General features: G+C 63.6%; 2 protein-coding genes and 1 non-coding gene across 8 annotated transcripts; 2 read left to right on the top strand and 1 right to left on the bottom strand.

Annotated features, from left to right (window-relative positions):
- The first annotated feature begins 2556 nt into the window (after nt 1–2556).
- GRIN3B (glutamate ionotropic receptor NMDA type subunit 3B) lies at nt 2557–12860 on the top strand. Of its 6 annotated transcripts, none has more exons than XR_012783449.1 (9): nt 2559–3074; nt 4701–5293; nt 6493–7525; nt 11055–11200; nt 11276–11391; nt 11473–11624; nt 11722–11986; nt 12069–12145; nt 12396–12532. XR_012783449.1 is itself a non-coding variant. In XM_075543820.1 (9 exons), exons 1-9 carry the CDS (start codon nt 2643–2645, stop codon nt 12802–12804), a joined length of 3123 nt encoding a protein of 1040 aa, XP_075399935.1. In that variant the 5' UTR covers nt 2560–2642; the 3' UTR covers nt 12805–12860. The 6 variants fall into 6 exon arrangements, 4 of the variants coding, with proteins under 4 accessions (XP_075399927.1, XP_075399945.1, XP_075399958.1 ...); XM_075543820.1 differs by having other exon boundaries at nt 2560–3074; nt 11822–11986; nt 12396–12860; XR_012783450.1 differs by lacking the exon at nt 11276–11391 and having other exon boundaries at nt 11822–11986.
- Nucleotides 12795–18096, bottom strand: TMEM259 (transmembrane protein 259). Its single transcript, XM_075543860.1, has 11 exons — nt 17674–18096; nt 15914–16177; nt 15543–15642; nt 15119–15229; nt 14923–15045; nt 14727–14827; nt 14544–14601; nt 14374–14457; nt 14157–14289; nt 13950–14049; nt 12795–13770 (listed from the first exon to the last, which is right to left on the bottom strand). The coding sequence occupies exons 1-11, from the start codon at nt 17899–17901 to the stop codon at nt 13276–13278; spliced, it is 1797 nt and encodes a 598-aa protein (XP_075399975.1). The 5' UTR covers nt 17902–18096; the 3' UTR covers nt 12795–13275.
- A 337-nt stretch (nt 18097–18433) lies between these two features.
- LOC142438145 (U6 spliceosomal RNA) lies at nt 18434–18540 on the top strand. The gene has a single exon (XR_012782575.1). It is a non-coding gene; the product is annotated as a U6 spliceosomal RNA (small nuclear RNA).
- The last annotated feature ends 705 nt before the right edge of the window (nt 18541–19245 follow it).

Below are 19245 nucleotides of genomic sequence, written 5' to 3'. Positions count from 1 at the left end.
CTCCCTCCTGTGAGGGATGAGGGGTTTTCTGATCATCTCCGACCATGAAGCCCTGGAGGGGAGGGGCCTGCAAACACATGCCAGCAGGGCTCTGAGACTGCAGCCTGCCCACCCCCACCCCCGGGTTTTGTGTCAGCTCAGGTCTCTGGGGAGCTAGGCTGCAGGCCAGGAAGCGCCTGGCTGGTGTCCTGGTGACTACGTGACCATGCTTCCTGCTGCCACTTCCCCTGGGCTGCCTCCTGGGGGCTGCTCCACCCCAGCATTAGGCAGTGCCACACTGGAAGACCCCTCCCCCCCCCCCCCCCCCCCGGCATTGCCACTGACACCCTGCTTACAGACTGACAGCATGCCCAGCTACAGCAGCGGCACCTGGCACCTGCCCAGCAGAATGACTAACATTCCAGGGGCCTCTGCTGGCCGCCTCTGTCCCTGCTGTCAAGGTCGCTGCCCAGCCCTCTGGGAGGCTGGTGGGCCACATGCCACAGGTGTTGCCCTGAGATGGTGCCTGGGGGACAAGGGCAGATTGGAATGGGACCAACAGGTGAACTGACCCGCCCCACCTCACCCTGGAACTGTTCCCTCCGTGGAGTGGGGGCCAGGCTCCCCTCGGCCCACAGGAGCCAGGGTGGGTAGCTGGTCAGTGGCCTGGGCTCTCATCCACAGGGGCAGGTTAGGAGGGTGGCCCAGGTCTGGTTCCCCTGGAGGTGAGAGTGTGCCTGAATGCCCAGCAAGTGTTTGGGCTGGCTTGGGAGTGGTGCCCGCCCCCCCCCCACCCCCCAGGGGTTGGCCCCTCCCTGTCCTGCCCCTGGGATGTGGGAAGGGAGCGGAGTCCCTCTGCCCTCAAGACTCAGACACCACCATTAATGGGCTGGGCTTCAGCAGTTTTCCATCAGCTAATGGACTCCCTGTCTGCCCTTGCTCTGAAATGCCCCAAAAAGATGGATTTGGGCCGGAAACTCCCTGAGCAGAGCTGGGATGTTCTGTACCTGAGTGGCTGCCACATCCCAAGATCTTGGGAGACTCCCAAAGCCGGGGGTGGGGGCAGGCTGGCAATTGTGCTCTGCCTCCCCAGGGAGGGGGGATGGGAAGACAGAACAGGACTCCTTGTGCTGCCCTGGGGGGTGGGGGCTCCTGGACCTGTCCACATTCCGCCAGCTTTGAGGCCCTGCTGCTGGCTGCCACAGGAAAGTAGGTCACTGGACACCCTGGCCCAGAGCCCCCAGAGAAGCTGCCCCCAGGCCAGTCTGCTCTCCCTCAGTATGGGGGCCCAGTCAGAGGGAGGGCTGGTGCCTGCAGTCTGTGCAGAGCATGGGTCTTGGCAGCATCTTCCCATATGTGGTCTGCTACCCTCCCTTGCTTATGAATCTGGCTGTGACTTAGTTGTTGACACGCCAGGGTGCTCACTGCAAGGTCAGCTGTGCAAAACCACCTGCCTTGGGAGAAAGACAGGCTTTACTCCCTGTGCTCTAGGATCGTTCTGAGTTTGCAGCGACTCGATCACAGTGTTTTTCTTCTGTCTCAAAAGTATTCGACCCTGTCTCCCCTCCACAAACCCTGTCTCAGCCTCACAGAGAGAGACAGGACTACCACCATTGTTGGGGTCTTCCCTGACCCACAGTGACCCCTGTACAACGTACCGGACACAGCCAGCCCTGCTCCATCCCAACAACCAACCGAGGCTGGGGCTCAGTGTGGCAGCAATGTCCATCCAGGCACCGAGGACCCTTCCTTCCCTCTCACGGGCCCGCTGCGTCACCCAGCACGGATGTCCTCCCACATCCGTCCCATTCCTCTTGACAGCATGTGCAAAGCCTTGTCTCAGACAGGGCAGGATTTGCAGCACATCTGGGGGGAAGCAATTCTCCCCCTAAAGGCTAGGGGTGACGGAAGGCGGGGTCAAGCAGGGTAGAGAGGGTGTCATGGGCCAACATCCTTGTCCCAGCAGTTGCTCAAGCATCAGACACTTGAGAGACACCTGATGTGTGTGAGCGCCAGGCTCACCAGCCAGCCCCTGCCCTCACGCAAAGCTGGGGGTTGAGGCCCACGGGCAGTGGAGAAGGTGGACCTGTGATGGTGGAGGCAGGCAGCGGGGCTTATACGAGGTGATGGGGGTCCCTATCTTTCTGGGGGCAATCAGGGAACATTTCTCTCAGCAGAGGCATTTGGCATTGGATTTTGAAGGGTGGAGAGTAGTTCTCTGGTCCAGTTTGACCTTCCCAAGGCTGGCGGGCAAGCAGTCTCTCTGGGAGGTCCCTAGGATGGATGAGGGTTAGACCAAACTCCTGTGGGGTGGTCTGGGCAGGGACGGTCTGTCCACCCTGGTGCTGGAAGCCAGGGCAGATCCTAGCCTCGGTTTTCCTTAGTAGTACTGCTGACCTGCTCAGACCGTGGGGGGAGGCCCTGAGTGGGGGGTCCCTTTGACATAGAATCTCCCCACCCCCACCCCCCGCTGTGGATCCTCGGTTTCTTCTTCCGTAGAGTCAGGAGGGAGGGGCTAGGGCCGCCCTGTGCGGAGGCCAGCCCGCAGGCTGCAGGGGCGGCACCGGTAGGCGGGGCCGCGCGGGGAGGGCAGACCTGCCCACGGTGCCCCCTTCCGCGCGGTCGGTGTTCCGGCGGCTCCGACCCGCGCCCGCAACTTTCCCATGGAGTTTGTGCGACGCGCTCTGTGGCTGGGCCTGGCGCTGGCGCTGGGGTCCGGCCCTGCCCGCGGCCACCCGCAGCCGTGCGGCGAACTGGCGCGTTCAGGGGGCTCGCTGCGCCTGGGCGCCCTCCTGCCCCGCGCGCCCTCCGCCCGCGCCCGCGCCCGCGCCGCCCTGGCCCGGGCCGCCCTGGTCACACCGCGGCTGCCCCACAACCTGAGCTTGGAACTGGTGGCCGCCGCGCCCCCCGCGCGCGACCCCGCCTCGCTGGCCCGCGGCCTGTGCCGGGCGCTGGCCGCGCCGGGCGTGGTGGCCCTGCTCGCGTTCCCCGAGGCGCGGCCCGAGCTGCTGCAGCTGCACTTCCTGGCGACCGCCACCGAGACCCCAGTGCTGAGCCTGCTGCGGCGGGAGGCGCGCGCGCCCCTCGGCGCCCCGGTACGCTGGGGCTGGCGGGGTGGGGGACCGGGATGCCCGGGAGTCTGGAGGCGGCAGTCCCGCGGTGGCCGGAACCCCGACACGAAACCCAGAGGCGCGCGGGCAGGAGTCACCAGGACGGCGCCCGAGGGGAGCGGAGCTCGGGAGCCCAGCCGCGGCCCCAGGCCTCCCCGCCCCGCGCGCGTGGCCTGCTCCGCCGCCGAAAGGTCCCCTATTCCCCTTCCCCCTCCCCCCGAAGTTGGCAGCAGCGCCGCGTGTCTGGGAAGGGGCAGCCGGTCCTCGAGGTGATCGCTCCAGATACCTGGATCCTCCCAGGGGCCCCAAGGCGAAGACCGCGCCCCTGCCCCTCCGGTCCCTATGCTTCCTGTGCGTCCTCGGGTCCGCATCCTACCATCGCCACCTCCCCCTGTCCTCTCCGCCCGCCCCTACTCATCCCGGAGTCCTCTCTACTGTCCGCGCCCGGCCTGGTTCAGGGAGGGACCCCGTTGTGTACCTTTGGGGAAGACTGCCCCGGCCCAACGGGGAGGGTTCCTGGGAACGTGGGGGGCGGGCTGGGCGTGGGTGGGGTGGGGCGAAAAAGACGAGTATGAGTCTCAGGCGGCAGCCGTGATCCCCCGCCCTCCAGGCCTCCTAACTCCAACCTGGGGTCCCCTCCAGGCCACCCCTTGGGGTGGAAGTTCGACTCTAGAGCAACCCTGGATTTATTAACCGGTGGTACCAAGGCCAGCTTGGCGGTCGGGGTGCCCATGACCCCAAACCAGGCCTGTGGCGCCCTCTGCCGACGCCTCCCGAAAGTGCGCCTCAGCTGGCCTGAGGGTACCAGTCCACCCCGCCCACCCCCGCCTGCCAGGCAGGTGCCCCCTTGCACTCACTCGGCTCCTTGCCCCACCGGGGCAATATCCTGCGACCCTGTTCGCAAAGGCCCTCCCTCTCCATGAGACAAGCCACCCCAGGGGAGCTGCTCGGGTGTCCCCAGGCCCCTCTGCTGAGGTCCTTGCCTGGCACAGAGGCAGTGGTGGGTGAGGAAGGGTCTCAAGAGGAGGGGAGGCAGGCTGCCTTGACAGGGCATCAGCCAGGTCTTGTCTTAGGGATCTTCTTTCTGGGGTTGGGGGAACCCCAGAAGGGGAGATGGGGTTCTGCCTGGGAGGTGGAAGACTTCTGAATAGAGAAGGGGAAAGCAGGTGGGTTTTGGAGAATGTGTAGGAGTTGGCTAGCAAAAAAGGGAGAAGGGTATACCAGAAAAAGGAGGCCTGGGAGGGGTGGGATCGGGGAGGGAGGGGGACAGGGGAGAAAAAGGGAAACCGAGCTGATTCCAGGAACCCAAGTGGAAGGTGAATTATGAGAATGACGAGTGCAACGAATGTATAAGGGTGCTTTGCTCAATTGATGTATGTACGGACTGTGCTAAGAGCCTTATGAGCCCCAATAAAAAGATTTTTAAAAAAAGAAAAAGGAGGCCTGGGTCCAGACGCTGACCAAGTGGAGGCAGTGGGGACCCATAGAAGGTGTTAGAGAAGGGGTGTCCGGTCGTCAGGCATCTGCTGACCGTGCAACTCCTGCTAGAGCTGGGAAGCCGGGGTAGTTGGTCGGGACCCTCACAGTGCCTGCTTTTCCCCTGCCCACCAGAGTCCCTTACACCTGCAGCTGGACTGGGCTAGCCCACTGGAGACGCTGGTGGACGTGCTGGTGGGCATTCTGCAGGTGCACGTCTGGGAGGACGTCTGCCTGGTGTTCTGCCGCGTCCGGGACCCCGGGGGTCTGGTGGCCCTCTGGACACACCGGGCAGGCCGCGCCCCGAAGCTCGTCCTGGACCTGAGCCGCCCGGACACCAATGACGCAGGGCTGCAGTTGCGCCTGGCCCCGCTAGGGGCGCTGGCAGGTGCCGAGGCCCCGGTGCCGGCGGCCGTGCTCCTGGGATGCGACGCGCCCCACGCCTGGCAGGTGCTGGCGGCCGTGCCCCGGGGGCCCCGGTGGCTGCTGGGCACGCCGCTGCCCGCCGAGGCGCTGCCCACCACGGACCTGCCGCCCGGTCTGCTGGCTCTGGGTGAGGTGGACCGGCCCCCTCTGGAAGCTGCCATCCAGGACGCCGTGGAGCTTGTGGCCCGTGCCCTGGGCAGTATGGCCAGCCTGCAGCCAGAGCGCGCCTTGCTCCCCACCGTGGCCAACTGCACCGCGCCGCGGCCTGCTGGGCCAGAGTCCTCGGGCCGTTTCCTGGCTAGGTGAGTAGGACCCTGCTGAGAATGATGATCTCTCCAGGCCGGTGGTCATGTGTGACCTTCTGTCGGTGGGCCACCCAACCCCCTAGTCCTTCGAGTGGGTTCCGCCCCAAACGACCCTTTGAGACCCATGTGTTCTCGAAGCTGTAAATCGCCCGGGGCGGACAACCTCATCTTTCTCCCAAGTATTGGCTGGTGGGCTCGAACCACCGACCGGCCGACCTTGAGGTTCGCAGCGGAGGCTTGATCCACTGCACGACGGGGGTTCCTTCAAGGCCCCCCAAAGGCCACCTCGACAGGCCTCGCTGTACTGTCCTTACAAGGTGGTGGTTTTGTCCCTGTCTGGGGTGGGGGACCCAGAAGCAGAGGTCAAGAACGGGCTTGGGATGGCGTTTTATTGGGGTGTCTGGGAGAAGGAAGGGGCCCTCGTGGCGCAGCGGTCCAGCTCTGGGCCGTGAACCCCGCAGCTGTCGGAGGAGCAGCGGCCAGAGGAACTTCCTCGGGCTCCCTTGGAGGCGCTCGGTGCAGTTCCGGCCTCGTCCTATAGGGGCGCTGTGAGTCAGCCGCTGTTCGACCTCCGGGGGTTCAGTTTCGGGTACTTTCTGGAGAAGAGCAGCGTGGTGGGCGGCGCAGGCGCCGATCCACCCTCAATCTGATCCCCCCAGGTCCCCGAGGGTGAACTGCACCCCGGAATCAGCTCCACCATGAGTCTGGGAGCTTTTGCACCCCCATATCTGTCCGTCACTGGCTCAGCCCAGCCCAGGGATTGGGGGGTGTGGGTGTGGGCTGTAAAACAGTGAGAGTCCCTGGGAGGCAGCTGGGTCACCTGGAGGCACACCCGCACCGAGCTCAGGCCCCAGGCCTCTGGTCACCAGCTTGCTCCACTTCTCCGAGTTCAAGGTGAGGCTCTCCGGAGTGGCCGCCTTGGCTAAAGTCCCCGGGACAGAGGGGGGGCGGGGATGTAAGACCGGAGGGCGGGCTTGGGGGAGGGGCCGGGCAGCAGGGGCGGAGCTCTGGGGCGGAGGAGCTCCTCAGGGAGACAGCCTCTGGCCGGACAGAGGGGGCTGGGGGTCACCAACAGTGTCCACTACTGCCCCCATTGTAGAGAAAAGAATGGGGCGCGCCCGGGCGCTTAAGGCAGGTGGAGGTGAGGATCTGAGCTTGGCAGAGGGTGACCGCCGCCCCCCGCCCCCCGCCCGCAGGTTCCTCGCGAATACATCCTTCCACGGCCGCACGGGGCCGGTGTGGGTGACGGCCGCGTCCCAGGTCCACATGGCTCGCCATTTCAAGGTGTGGAGCCTGCGCCAGGACCCGCGGGGAGCCCCGGCCTGGGCCACGGTGGGCAGATGGTGGGACGGGCGGCTGGAGCTGGAGCCCGGGGCCGCCGCCCTGCGGCCCCCGCCGCCGCCAGGAGCCCAGGCCCGGCCCAAGCTGCGCGTGGTGACGCTGGTGGAGCACCCGTTCGTGTTCGCGCGCGAGGCGGACGAGGAGGGCCAGTGCCCGGCGGGCCAGCTGTGCCTGGAGCCGGGCACCAACGACTCGGCAGCGCTGGATGCGCTCTTCGCCGCGCTGGCCAACGGCTCAGTGCCCCGCGCGCTGCGCAAATGCTGCTACGGCTACTGCATCGACCTGCTGGAGCGGCTGGCCGAGGACGCGCCCTTCGACTTTGAGCTCTACATCGTGGGCGACGGCAAGTATGGCGCGCTGCGCGACGGCCGCTGGACCGGCCTGGTGGGCGACCTGCTGGCCGGCTCGGCGCACATGGCCGTCACCAGCTTCAGCATCAACTCGGCACGCTCGCGCGTGGTCGACTTCACCAGCCCCTTCTTCTCCACCAGCCTGGGCATCCTGGTGCGCGCGCGCGACACCGCCTCGCCGCTGGGCGCCTTCATGTGGCCGCTGCACTGGTCCATGTGGGTGGGGGTCTTTGTGGCGCTGCACCTGACGGCGCTCTTCCTGACGCTGTACGAGTGGCGCAGCCCCTACGGCCTCACGCCACGTGGTCGCAACCGGGGCACAGTCTTCTCCTACTCTTCTGCGCTCACCCTCTGCTATGCCATCCTCTTCGGCCGTACCGGGTCCAGCAAGACGCCCAAGTGCCCCACAGGGCGCTTCCTCATGAATCTGTGGGCCATCTTCTGCCTGCTCGTGCTGTCCAGCTACACAGCCAACCTGGCCGCCGTCATGGTCGGGGACAAGACCTTTGAGGAGTTCTCGGGGATCCACGACCCCAAGGTGCGGCGCCTGTAGGGGAAGGGGGAGCAGGGGGCCTTCAGAGATGGGAGGGCGGACCCAAGAACCGTCCCACGGGCGATTCTGCGTGCCCCCGAGAGGGTTAGGAGTTGGGCTTCTAACTGCAGCGCCCGTGGTTCCAAACCACCAGCCGGGCTGCGGGAGAAAGTGGAGGTTTTCTACTCTGAACGGAGTTCCAGTTTGGGACCTGACAGGAGCAGTTCCCCCCCTCCCCATGTGGTGTCCACAGGAGTACCCCATGGCAGTGGGTGGGGCGAGCAGAGCTTGAGGAAGGGGTCCTGGGGTGACAGGGTGGGTCAGGCACTGCACCGGTCCATCCTTTCACCAGCATCAGCACCCTCTGAAGAGGGTGCGCCTGTCTGCTCCCTGAGCCTCTCAGTCCGAGGAGCTCACCCCGGTAGCAGGCATCGGAACTGACTCGGTGGCGGTGGGTTGAGTGAGTGCCTCCGGGAGCCCTGGTGGCAGGGAGGGTTAAGCACTGTGCCCTAGCCAAATGCCTGTATTTGGAATGCAGGGGGAGGGAGGGGGGAGCCGGAAAGATGCTGTCTGCTTCACCGAGTTCCGGCCTCGGAACCCAGAACAGGTTCTCCTGGGTCCTGATGGGGTCACTGGCAGTCAGACAGGAGCACCGAGGGACAGTGGACTCAGCTTTGGGCTGCTGACAGGGTTGGTGGTTCGAAGCCTCTGACCACTCCAGGCAAGCTGTTTTCATGGAGATTACAGCTTTGGAAAGTGTGTGTGTGTGTGTGTGTGTGTGTGTGTGTGTGTGTGTGTGTGTGTGTGTGTGTGTGTCAGGGCCAGTCAGGAGCCATGGGTTGAATTTGGGGTGTGCCAGACACTGGGGAGACAGCAGGACAAGCAGGCAGAGACTCCTGGGGAGACAGCAGGACAAGCAGGCAGAGACTCCTCAGGGACATCCACACCCAGGTGACAGTAATTGAGATAAATGAGCAACATAGATGTTGCGTGAGGAGGTGAAATGTGGGACAGAACAAAGGATGGGAGGCAGGGTGGAGATGGGATGGGCATTTCACCAAGTGGAGGTGGGCTCAGGGGAGGCCTCTTGGGGGGCTCACATGGGGGTGTGTTTTAAGTGAAGATCAGGCTCAGATAGAGGAAACAGAACGTGCAAAGGCCCTGACGCAGGACGTGTCTGGTGGGTGGGGCAATCTAGTGAGGGCAGGGAGGTGGGCTCCCCAGGGAAGGCCAGTAGAGCAGAGCTAGGGCAGGCTGACTCCGTGCTCATGCACTCCCTGGCGGCGACCTCCCTCCTGGAGGACAGAGAGCAGAGAGGCAGTGCTGGGACCTGGCTCCACCTGGTTTATTTTAATGGACATTTTAGAACACGCCTCAGTAGCTCACTGTCATCTCCTCAAACTCATCTCTCTGCTCTAGAATCAGCTCTCGGGGAGTTACATCCACCGAGTGGCCCCTCCCCCTGCCCACCGGATTGGTTTGAAAGAATCCCAGAATTGGTATCACCTAACTCCCCGGGCCACCCACACCCCACTCCCTCCGCAGTTTATCTGTCAAGTTCATCCACCGCATGCAGTTGACCTCTCTTGCTTCTTGCTCAGTCCATTGTGCTGTTGTCCGGTGCCGCTGAGTGGGTTCTGACCACACAAACCCCACAGGCAGCAGGACAAAACACCGCCCAGACTGGCACTGCCACCAGCCAGTGCCCATTGATCTCACCGAGGGCCTTCCTCTTAACAAGCATGGTGTCCTTCTCCAGGGACTGGCCCCTCCTGACAGCATGTCCAAAGCATGCCCAAGGAACGTTCTTTAGGCACTTTGTCCGGAGACAGATAGGCTTGTTCTTCTGACAGTCCATGGAATGTTCCACCATCTTCACCAACACAATTCAAAGGCATTTATTCTTTGGCCATCCTTATTATCCCCACACTCACACGCACGAGGGGACTGAACCCGTGCCTGGCTTGGGTCAGGTGCACCTCAGTCCTTGAAGTGACATCTGAAGAGACCTCGTGCAGGGTTGACCCCTGCCGTCCCATTGGTCCCGAGGGCTGCTTCCAGCAGGTTGATTGTGGATCCCAGCACAATGAGATCCGTGACGACGTCGGTCTCGCCTCCATTGGCCATGGTGGTGTCCACTGACCCGGAGTGAAGATTCTGGCTTTGGTTTGCATTGAGTTGTAATCCATTCGGAAGGTGGTCTTTTGGGGTCCAAGCCCCCTGCGCTCTGCAAGCACGCGGGGTCGCCTGCATGTTGCGCAGGGGCTCAATGAGCTGTCCTCCAAACCCGACCGCATTCTTCTTCACAGTCCAGCTTCTCATGTTGCCTGCCCGGCACACAGACTGAGTGTGTGTGTGTGTGTGTGTGTGTGTGTGTGTGTGTGTGTGTGTGTGTGGTGAAAGGGCACAACTGTGATGCACACGCTCATGGTTCCCAGCCCCTCAACAGCCCCTCGTTCCTGTTGTTCGGCTGACTGCCTCTTGGCCTTGTGCAGGCTTCCTCAGGAGCACAGCTCCACATAGCTGCGCGGTCATCACACCCTTGCCTGGTCAACAAGAAATTTCTCTGGTAGTCTTGGCTTTCGGCTGACGTGCCTTTGACGGCAGCAAGGACACCCCTTGCTCCACGTCCTTCTGAGTCTGGTCTGAATTTGGGCAGCTCCCTGTTGATGTGCTGCTGCTGCAGCCGTTGCTGGGCGGACGTCAGCCCCATTTTGCTCGAGTGTGCGCTTGGCTTGAGTCGCCTGGTTTGGGACCCTTGTTTTTTATCACCTGTGCCCGCGCTGCACTTGTTGAAGCGTCAGGCTGCTTACCCCGTCCCGCGTCCCACGTCCCGCCTCCTGGAGCTGGCTGAGCCCTGAGCATGCTCTGCCCCATGTGGTAGCACTGACATCAACATGAATGAAAATTATGCTAAACATTCAGGTCCCCGGCTGCCACCAAGAGGGTAGCTGCCAAGTGAGGTCACAGCCACCCAGGAGGGAGAATGGGAGGCCGGCTGGCAGGCAGGGTACCTCTCTAGAGATCGACAACCTGGGAACCCTAGGAAAAGTCTACTCCTCCATCTGAGTCAGGCCCCTGCGGCCGTTGCCGGGGAGAAAGCAGCAGTCTGGTGCACCCTACATAGACTCCCCAAGTCAGAATCCACTCAGTAGCAATGGGTAGGGACACTGCAGGTGTTTCAACTTGGGGGTGGGGGTGGAACAGCTATGGGCATCTAAACGAGTCCTGGTGACCTTATGGTTATGCGTTGGGCTACTAACTGCGAGGTCAGCAGTTCGAAACCACCAGCAGCTCTTCTGGAGAAAGAGGCAGCTTTCAATGATCTGGGACAGCTTTAGTCTGTCTTGTAGGATCCCTGTGAGTCAGAATTGACTCAATGGCAGTTTCTTTTTGTTATTTAAAATGGCATCAAATGTGCGGAGACCAGGGATGCTGCGCCGAAGCCTCCCGGGGCGCAGGACCGCCCCTGTGGGGTGCAAGACAGGCCTTAGTTGAGGCTGTGGCTGGCAGGCTGACCCTCCCCTCCCCATAGCTGCACCGCCCGCCGCCCGGCTTCCGAGTGGGAACTGTCCGCGAGAGCAGTGCCGAGGGCTACATCAGGAAGAGCTTCCCGGAGATGCACGCACACATGCGCCGCCACAGTGCCGCCACAACGCCGGACGGCGTCGCCATGCTCACGTGAGCACGGGCTGGGGCAGGGGTGCGGGCAGGTGAGCACAGGCTCCGCCCACACACACACACACCCCTCTGCAGGAGTGACCCCCCTAAGCTCAACGCCTTCATCATGGATAAGTCCCTCCTAGACTACGAGGTCTCCATCGACGCCGACTGCAAACTGCTGACCGTGGGCAAGCCGTTCGCCATAGAGGGTGAGGGAGGGAGCCACGGGCCGGCTGGGGAGACTCCATGGGCTGGCGCAGTGGTGCCATCCTGCGGGCTGCCTTCCCCAGGCTATGGCATCGGGCTTCCCCAGAACTCGCCGCTGACGTCCAACTTGTCCAAGTTCATCAGCGGCTACAAGTCCTCGGGCTTCATCGACCTGCTGCACGACAAGTGGTACAAGATGGTGCCGTGCGGGAAGCGGGCCATCGCTGTCACCGAGGTGGGCACAGTCCCGGCCAGGCCCACCACACACCGCTGTCACGGTTCAACCCTCAAAATCCCAGCTCCAGAACCGCCTCCCACACACACTTTTCTAGGTCCACGTCCACCCCGGGCCACACCTGGGGTCCCACCTCCCTGCCCCTGGCTCGAGGGTGGGGCACCGCAACTGGACAGCTGGCATCCTGTCACCTGCAGACCTTCCAGATGGGCATCTACCACTTCTCGGGCCTGTTTGTGTTGCTGTGCCTGGGCCTGGGCAGCGCCCTGCTCAGCTCGCTGGGCGAGCATGTCTTCTACCGCCTGGTGCTGCCACGCATCCGCAGGGGAAACAAGCTACAGTATTGGCTGCACACGAGCCAGGTGTGGCACCCCGCCAGGCTGCAAGCAGGGGGGAGCGTGCCCTGCCAGACTGCACCCCCAACCGGTCCCTGTGAACCCCTAGAAAATCCACCGGGCCCTCAATGCTGAGCCGCAGCCAGATCTGCAGAGTGGAGAGCAGCTGCAGGCACCTGAGACCAGGTAAGGGGCCGGGGCCGGACCCGGAAAGCCTCAGCATGGGGCAGCCTCCCTGGGGGTGCAGGGTTAGTCTCAACCCTCAGCGATGGCCCCTTTCTGGCTAGAGAGGTCCCAGCACCCACTGGGTTCTTCCCTGAGACCCCAGTTCCATGTCACCAGGCTGCCTCCCCTGCCTCGTGGTGGGGCTGAGTCCATGTGGCATGGTAGGGAGTGGCACCACCTCCAGCCAGCTGCAGCGCAGCCTCGTCCCCAGTGGTGCTGCGGAGCCTGGGGCGCAGGTGGCACCGGCACGGGGCCGAGGTGGCTGGAGGCGGGTGCGCCGTGCCGTGAGGACGGAGCAGCGCCGTGTGCGCTTCCTGCTGGAGCCCCCAACTGCCGACGCCGATATGGACATGGGCTCGGCTGCAGGCCCACCGGATGGCCCTGTGTGGCTCTGCTCCAATGGCCGTGCACCCACCCCACCGTCCTCGGGTGGCCCGGGCGTCAGTGAGCTGGAGGCGCTGGAGGCACACATTGAGGGGGTGCGCGAGCGGCTGCGACAGGCGCTGGTGCGGCGTGGCGAGCTTCGTGCCCAGCTGGGCGACAGTGACAGGCCCCTGCGCCTGGCACGTGAGCGCCGTGGAGATATGCCCGGTGGTATGCACACAGTGGCAGCGCTGTAACAGAGGATTTATTCTATATACAAACACAATTTTGTACACTGCAATTAAATAGTGGAAAAGCGGCCTGGTGTCCTCATTGAGTGGCCGGGAGCCAGCGGCTAGAGAAGGCACTGTACTTGGCATTCCAGGCCGCCGGCCTGCCAAGGAGACAGGGTAAAGCTGTGCCACCCTGCTGGCCCCACTGAGCTCCATCCACGGGACACAGCACTCGATCTTCAAAGCCCTTTCTAGAACCTCCCAGAAAGCCCAGTTAGCTCCTGTGCCCTGACTCAGTGGGCTGCCTACACTTCATGGCTGTCAGGCTAGGCAGCCTGGCCACCATCAGGCCCATCAGAGCAGACCCCGGCCCACCGGAGCCCAAGAGGGTAGGGCCTGTGGACCCCAAGAGACCTGTCAGTATGAGGGACCTCCCGGCTGCCCGTGTCAGTAGGGTCATGCCCAGCTGGCTGGGGAGCCAGGGCCCGCACGGGCTCAGCTGCCGGCCTCTGAGGACGTGCTCTCGGGGCTCGTGGGGGCAGAGCTGGGCTCTCTCTCCTGGGAGGCAGGGGTGCCCACGTCCTGGGGCGTAGGGGTGGGGGCTGGGCCGCCGGGGGCTGGGGTCATGCGCCGCTCCAGCAGGGAGGCACTCAGGCCCGACAGGAAGGAGGCATCAGTGAGGATGGCTGCTGTCTCCGCCATCCAGCCCAGGTCACCACCTGCCGCTGCCGCCACAGATGCCGCGGCTGCCACCAGGGAGCTGGGCGCCACAGCCTCGGGGGTCCCTCTGGTGCCAGTGGCCACAGGGCCCAGGGCAGGGGGCTGCGCGGTGGGCTGGCCGGGCGCAGCCTCGTTGTTGTTAAGGCTGTCCTGCAGCGCTGTCGGGGAGCCGGGGCCTGGCGCAGGGGCGTGCAGCAACAGCTCTTGGATGCGCACCTGCTGCAGGATGGCCGGCAGCTCGTGGTGGTGGAAGAAGTAAACCATGGAGTGCTAGGGGGAGGGGCGGGAATGAGAGTCAGAGCCTCCATGGCCCAGCCTTGACCCCTGTAGCACCTTGGCTCTGCTTCATCTGTCCCCCACAGGAGGACCAGTGACCCCATCCCAGACTCCCCACCCCCTCTCCAGCAGGGCCCAGGCCCCACACTTCCTTCTGCTGGTCCCACACACACCTGGATGAAAAGCCAGGAGGTGACCAGGGCCAGGCTGCTGTACTGCCCGTTGAAGCGGTAGTGGTAGGCGTAAAAGGCGAAGTGATACAGGAAGAAGAACCTGTGGGCAGATGGCGGGGTGAGGGTGTCGCAGTGCTGGACGTGGGGGCGGGGCAAGGGGTGTTCCAGTGCTGGAGGTGGGGGGGGGGAAGCCGATGGGGAGCTCACCGCAGCCAGTGGCGCCTGCTGGTGCTGGTATGGCAGCAGATGGCGTCATACTGGTCAGCCAGCCACACGATGAGGATGATGTAGAAGGCCGTGGTGGTGTCATTGAAGAACTCGGACATGATGGCCTCCATGCCTGCATAGCAGGGATTGGGGGGGGGTCAGGGGTGTGGGCACTGGGTGGGGTACAGGCAGGGGTGAGGAAGGGGGTGGGTCTCACCGACAAGGGCCAGGATGACGGTCAGGAGGGGTGCGGCAGGGAAGGCGACAGCCATGTTCATCTCCAGCATCTGCAGCAGGTCCACTGCGGGCACGAGGCCGTGAGGGGAGGGGAGGGGCGGTTGGCGAGGGGAGGGGGCTGGGCGTACCCATCAGTGCCCGGAGACTTACCAATGAAGACGAAGATCTGGTGGTGGGAGTAGCGCAGAAGCATGGACACGCTCAGGGTCTGTGGGGACACTCGGGAAGGTGAACATCTGCAGGGGAAGGGCCTCCTGCTGCCCCCACCCACCCCTGTGAGCTGCCCCAGCCCACCAGGGCAGGGGTGTGCAGGGCTCCTGGGGGCCCACTCACAAAGATGACCATGATGACGAAGGCTGCCAGGTAGGACGTACGGGCCATCCACATGCTGACGAAGCGGTAATGCTCGCCCGAGACCACGTTCCGCAGGAAGCCTGAGTGGCAGGGGTGTCACCTGTGTGCCCTGCCCCTCCTCGTCCGCCAGGCCCCTGCCCCCTCCTCGTCCGCCAGGCCCCTGCCCCCAGCGCACCCTTGTTCTCCTCGTTCTCTGCCAAGCCCTTCACGCTTGACATGAGGATGTCGTCGTAGCCCAGGAACTCGTCCAGCAGCAGGCGGCTGAAGCGGTCACCGAAGCACTGGTCTCGGGTCGGGTCTGGGGGCCCACAGGTAGGCGGTCAGCATGGCCCCCTGTCCACCCAAAGCCCACAACCCGGTACCACACTCACCCAGAGTGACGACCATGACGGGGATGCTAAGGCGCTGCCGCGTGGCCTGCGAGAGCCGCAGGAAGCCGTACTCCAGCGAGTACTCCACGATGTACTCGTCCTGCGGCCAGGCTGGGGCGGGGCAGCGAGGAAGGAGACTGTGGGGGCAAGGCCTGGGGCGGACCACTCTGGGGGCGTACTGCAGGGGTGGGGTAGGCTGAGGCTACGGGTGGGGTGGGGGCAGAACTAGAGGGGTCAGGAGCAGGGTCTGACACCTCAGGAATAGATCCACGTCTGGTGTCCCCATACCACACCCTTCCAGATGGAGGGGCCTCCCCTGCCCCATCATGGAAGGGTTGGGCACAGAGGCCCTGGAACAGAACTAGGGAGTCTGAGGGTCCAGGTGATCAAGTGCCCTTCTCAGACTCAGGGCTGGGGGGCCTACCTTTGGGGGGCGTCTCAGGGAAAGGGAAGTCTTGGCTGCTGTTGAGTGTGTCCCTGCTGCCCAGAGGCTTGAATACCTTGGGCTCGATGTCCAGCTCAAACTGTGGGCACCAGACCTGCGTGAGCCAGCACCAGCGGCCGGGATCCGCAGCCTCCCAGCCCCACCCCCACTTCCTCACTCCGTCCATGGCCAGGTAGAGGTCTAAGTCAGTGTCTCATCTCTTCCCTCTGAGACCCAGGCCCTGACTCCAGAGCAGGGCAGCACGTGCACATGCATGGTAATGGGTAACTCACCACCCCTGGGTCCCCACCTCCACCAGAGAACTTAGCTGGACCCTGTCCCCCTGCCTCACCAGCGGGGGCAGCCCTCACCTGGACAGAGCTGTTCCCGAACATCTCCATGGTCAGCTCCTCCTCCTCGTCGTCCTCCTCCAGCTCCAGGCCTGGGAAGCCGCCGCTGCGGGCACTGCCCTCACAGAACTGCAGGAAGACGGGCGCGCGGCTGGAGTTGTGCTGGACCTCGACTCGCAGGACACCCTCTCGCGGCCAGTGCTCCCGCACGTGCTCCAGGCAGTTGATGGGCGAGCGGGAGAAGGCGACGTGGATGTAGGCCAGGACCGCGAGCACCAGCAGGGCCTGGGGGAGGACGGACGGGTCAGTGAGGCCACGGAGGTCTTACACCGCCCCAAACCCAAGGACGCACAAACAGCTGGGCCCTGAAACCACCACTATACAGAGGGCCTGGTGCCCGGGCAGGGGGGACACCTGCAAGTTGGGCCACTCTTAGGTGTGGCACGGGCAACACCTGGCTGTCCGCTCACACTGGATTAATGGCCAGGTAGAACCAGAGGTGAGAGGTGTGTTCCCCCTTGCCTGAAAGCCCCATGGGACTATCTGGGGACTAGGCAGGATCCCTTGTCAGAGTGGCCCCGCAAGCACTGCCCCAACAGGTGGAATCCCAAGAGGGCCCAATGGGGCCCTTCAGCAAGGTCTACTATCCCAGAGAGTTGGGTCAGGTAATGCCACCTTCAGGAAGCCCGCTGGCCCTGCTGCAGGGGACCCCCTCCGCTGTTCTGAGGGCTGACCACAGCAGTAGGTCCACAAGGAGATGAGGCCCCAGGGACACCGCTCACTGGTCTGTGCTTAGTGCTGTGTCCACAGCCTGGACTGGCCCCATGTAGAAGTGGTGGACGCTCCCCTCTCACCAACCAGCAATCCACCATGAGCCCGGACACCTGGCACGCTCTGCTGCCTACACAGGCCTTTCCCAACATGCCTTTGGCACCCATCACCCAGTAACTTCCCACTGTCCCAGATCCTGAGACTAGCATGAGTGAAGGCAGGCGGGGTAGCGGGGTCTGAGACCCGAAGCCCCTGGCTCCTCCACTGGGTGTCCCAGTCCAGCCTGGTTACTAGAGTTACACTTCCCAGCAACCCTTGGGCCCCCGAGGTAGTGCCAGGCCCCCAGCTGTGAGGGGACCACGCAGGAAAGTCTGGTGTGGAAGGACGTCACTGGCCACCCCTCTGTCAGAAAGCTCACACACACACAGATGGGCGGCTGGAAGGGCTGCACTCCAAATCCCAGCGCTGGCAGCCCTGTGGGCATCTCCCTTTTCAGGGGGCGGGGACTGTCGTAACAGAGCCAGCAAATGACAGGCCACTGGCTGCTCCTCAGACGCCAGGTGATGAGCCCCCCACCCTCCCGTCCCCAGACCCTCAGCCTGGGGGCTTGGTGACATGGGCCAGCCCGGGTCCGAGAGCTGTCCTGAGTCCTCTGTCCCACCTGCGGAAGGGCCAGTCAGCAAGGACACGGAGTGACTCTGCGGGTACAGAGCCAGGTGCGGGCGGGGTGATGGGAAAGGGGGCGTGGAGCCCCAGGGCAGACAGGTGGTGAGGGGCGGCAGGGGGTAAGTTCTGGGCAAAGCCCAGGGCAGGGGGTTGGGGGCGGCGCCGGCGGGGGTCTGCAGGGCCGTGCACAGGCTGGGACCCCGGCCTTCGGAAGGCGGGCAGGGGCTGGATGTGGGTGCTGGAGGGAGGCGCGGCCGGGGATCTGGGACCGGGAGGTGGGGTCCAGGCATTGGGCTCCCGGGTGCCCGCAGGGGTCTGGGGTCAGGGGTTGAGGCCGCTGTCACCTTGAGCAGCACGAAGAACTCGAAGAGGCGGCGGAAGGCGGGTGGGAAGAGGCGCGAGTAGGTCACGGCCATCTTGAAGAAGAGCGCGTGGAAGAGGCGGTCGCGCACGTTGATGAGAGGATTGGGGTTCAGGTTGGGGGTGCGAGGCCCGCGCGCGGGGGTCGGGCCGCCGCCGCCGCCACCGTTGGGCCCAGGCCCCGGGGCTCCCGGCGCCGCGTGCTCCGACATGCCGCCCAGTGTCGGGCCCTAGCGATCTGCAGGTCCTCTGAGGCGCGCCCCGGCGGCCATTGGCCTCTCGCCGCCGCCGCCGCGATCCTCACCGCAGCCCGGCGGTCGCCGCCATCTTCCGCCTCCTCATCCGGCCTCGTCCCAGCTGGTGCCACTCCCGGCGGCTAGAGCGTCCCCTGCGCCCGCGGAGAACGCTGGGATGCCGGCGGCCTCCCGCGGCTGCCCGCCCCTCCCACCCTCTTCGGGCTCCGGGGAGTGAGGGGCGGGGCTGCTTGTGAGCCGGCTCTTTTACATATTATTTCCCACAAGCCTTCGCGCCTGCCGTCCACTCTTTTCGGCTGTAAAAGAGGTAAACGATTGAGGATTTTAGACGTGATCAAAGACATGTAAAGTAAATTAAACTAGAGCACATGTTCTCTCAGATTGATTATGGTAAATTATGCTAATATATAACGACCATCTATAGTAGCCCTAAGTGTTAGGTATTTTGTAATTTTGACGTTTATATACTTCTGGGGACAGCTTCGCAGTTGTGCTCGCTTCGGCAGCACATATACTAAAATTGGAACGATACAGAGAAGATTAGCATGGCCCCTGCGCAAGGATGACACGCAAATTCGTGAAGCGTTCCATATTTTGGCCAGCGCGTGCAGAGAGGTTTTGGGCAACCGCCACACCACGGGAGGTCCACAGAGTCGTGCAGTCAGCCCCACAATCTGTTCATTCTTGGTTTCGGGGTTTTTTGTGTGGAAAATATTCATTATATTTAAAGAAATGTGTAATCATTTCCCCCCAACCTCACCTGCCATAACCTTAAGAAACTGTTCATTTAGATTAGATTTACCTACTGTGGAGTTCATGTAAAGAAAATCGTACCCCAAAAAAAACACCTTAGAAAACTCAATGCAAAAGAAAGCGGAACATCATAGACACCAGATTAAATTTAAAATGGGTGACAAGGTGTTACACTGTAAACTCTCGATCGTCATACGAGCCCCAGTAAAATGATTTCTATTTTTTAAACTGTTGCAAACTGACAGCATCCGTTTCGCCCGCTCTCCGGAGCTCTCGCTGGCGAGGCTGCTCGCAGGCCTGCTCAGGGGTCGGAGGGGATGCTGGGGACACGACGCGCGGGCGACAAGGGCATGGGTGCTCCTTTCTCCGACTCCTCCACTGGGCCTGGCGCTCCGACCCCCGCCGGGCTGGCGGCCCGGACCCCCGCGAAGGGCGCGTCCCAGGCGCCTGGAGGCGGGCGCTCCCGCTGCCGACCGACGGACGGACGGACGGACGGACGGACGTGCGCGCAGCGCCGCACCCCGGATCCCACGCGGTCCGCCTGCTGGG

This window comes from Tenrec ecaudatus, chromosome 1 (genome assembly GCF_050624435.1).
Source record: "Tenrec ecaudatus isolate mTenEca1 chromosome 1, mTenEca1.hap1, whole genome shotgun sequence".
NCBI lineage: Eukaryota > Metazoa > Chordata > Mammalia > Afrosoricida > Tenrecidae > Tenrec > Tenrec ecaudatus.
The sequence above is the reverse complement of the archived record's forward strand: the minus strand, read 5'-3'. Positions and strand labels throughout refer to the sequence as shown.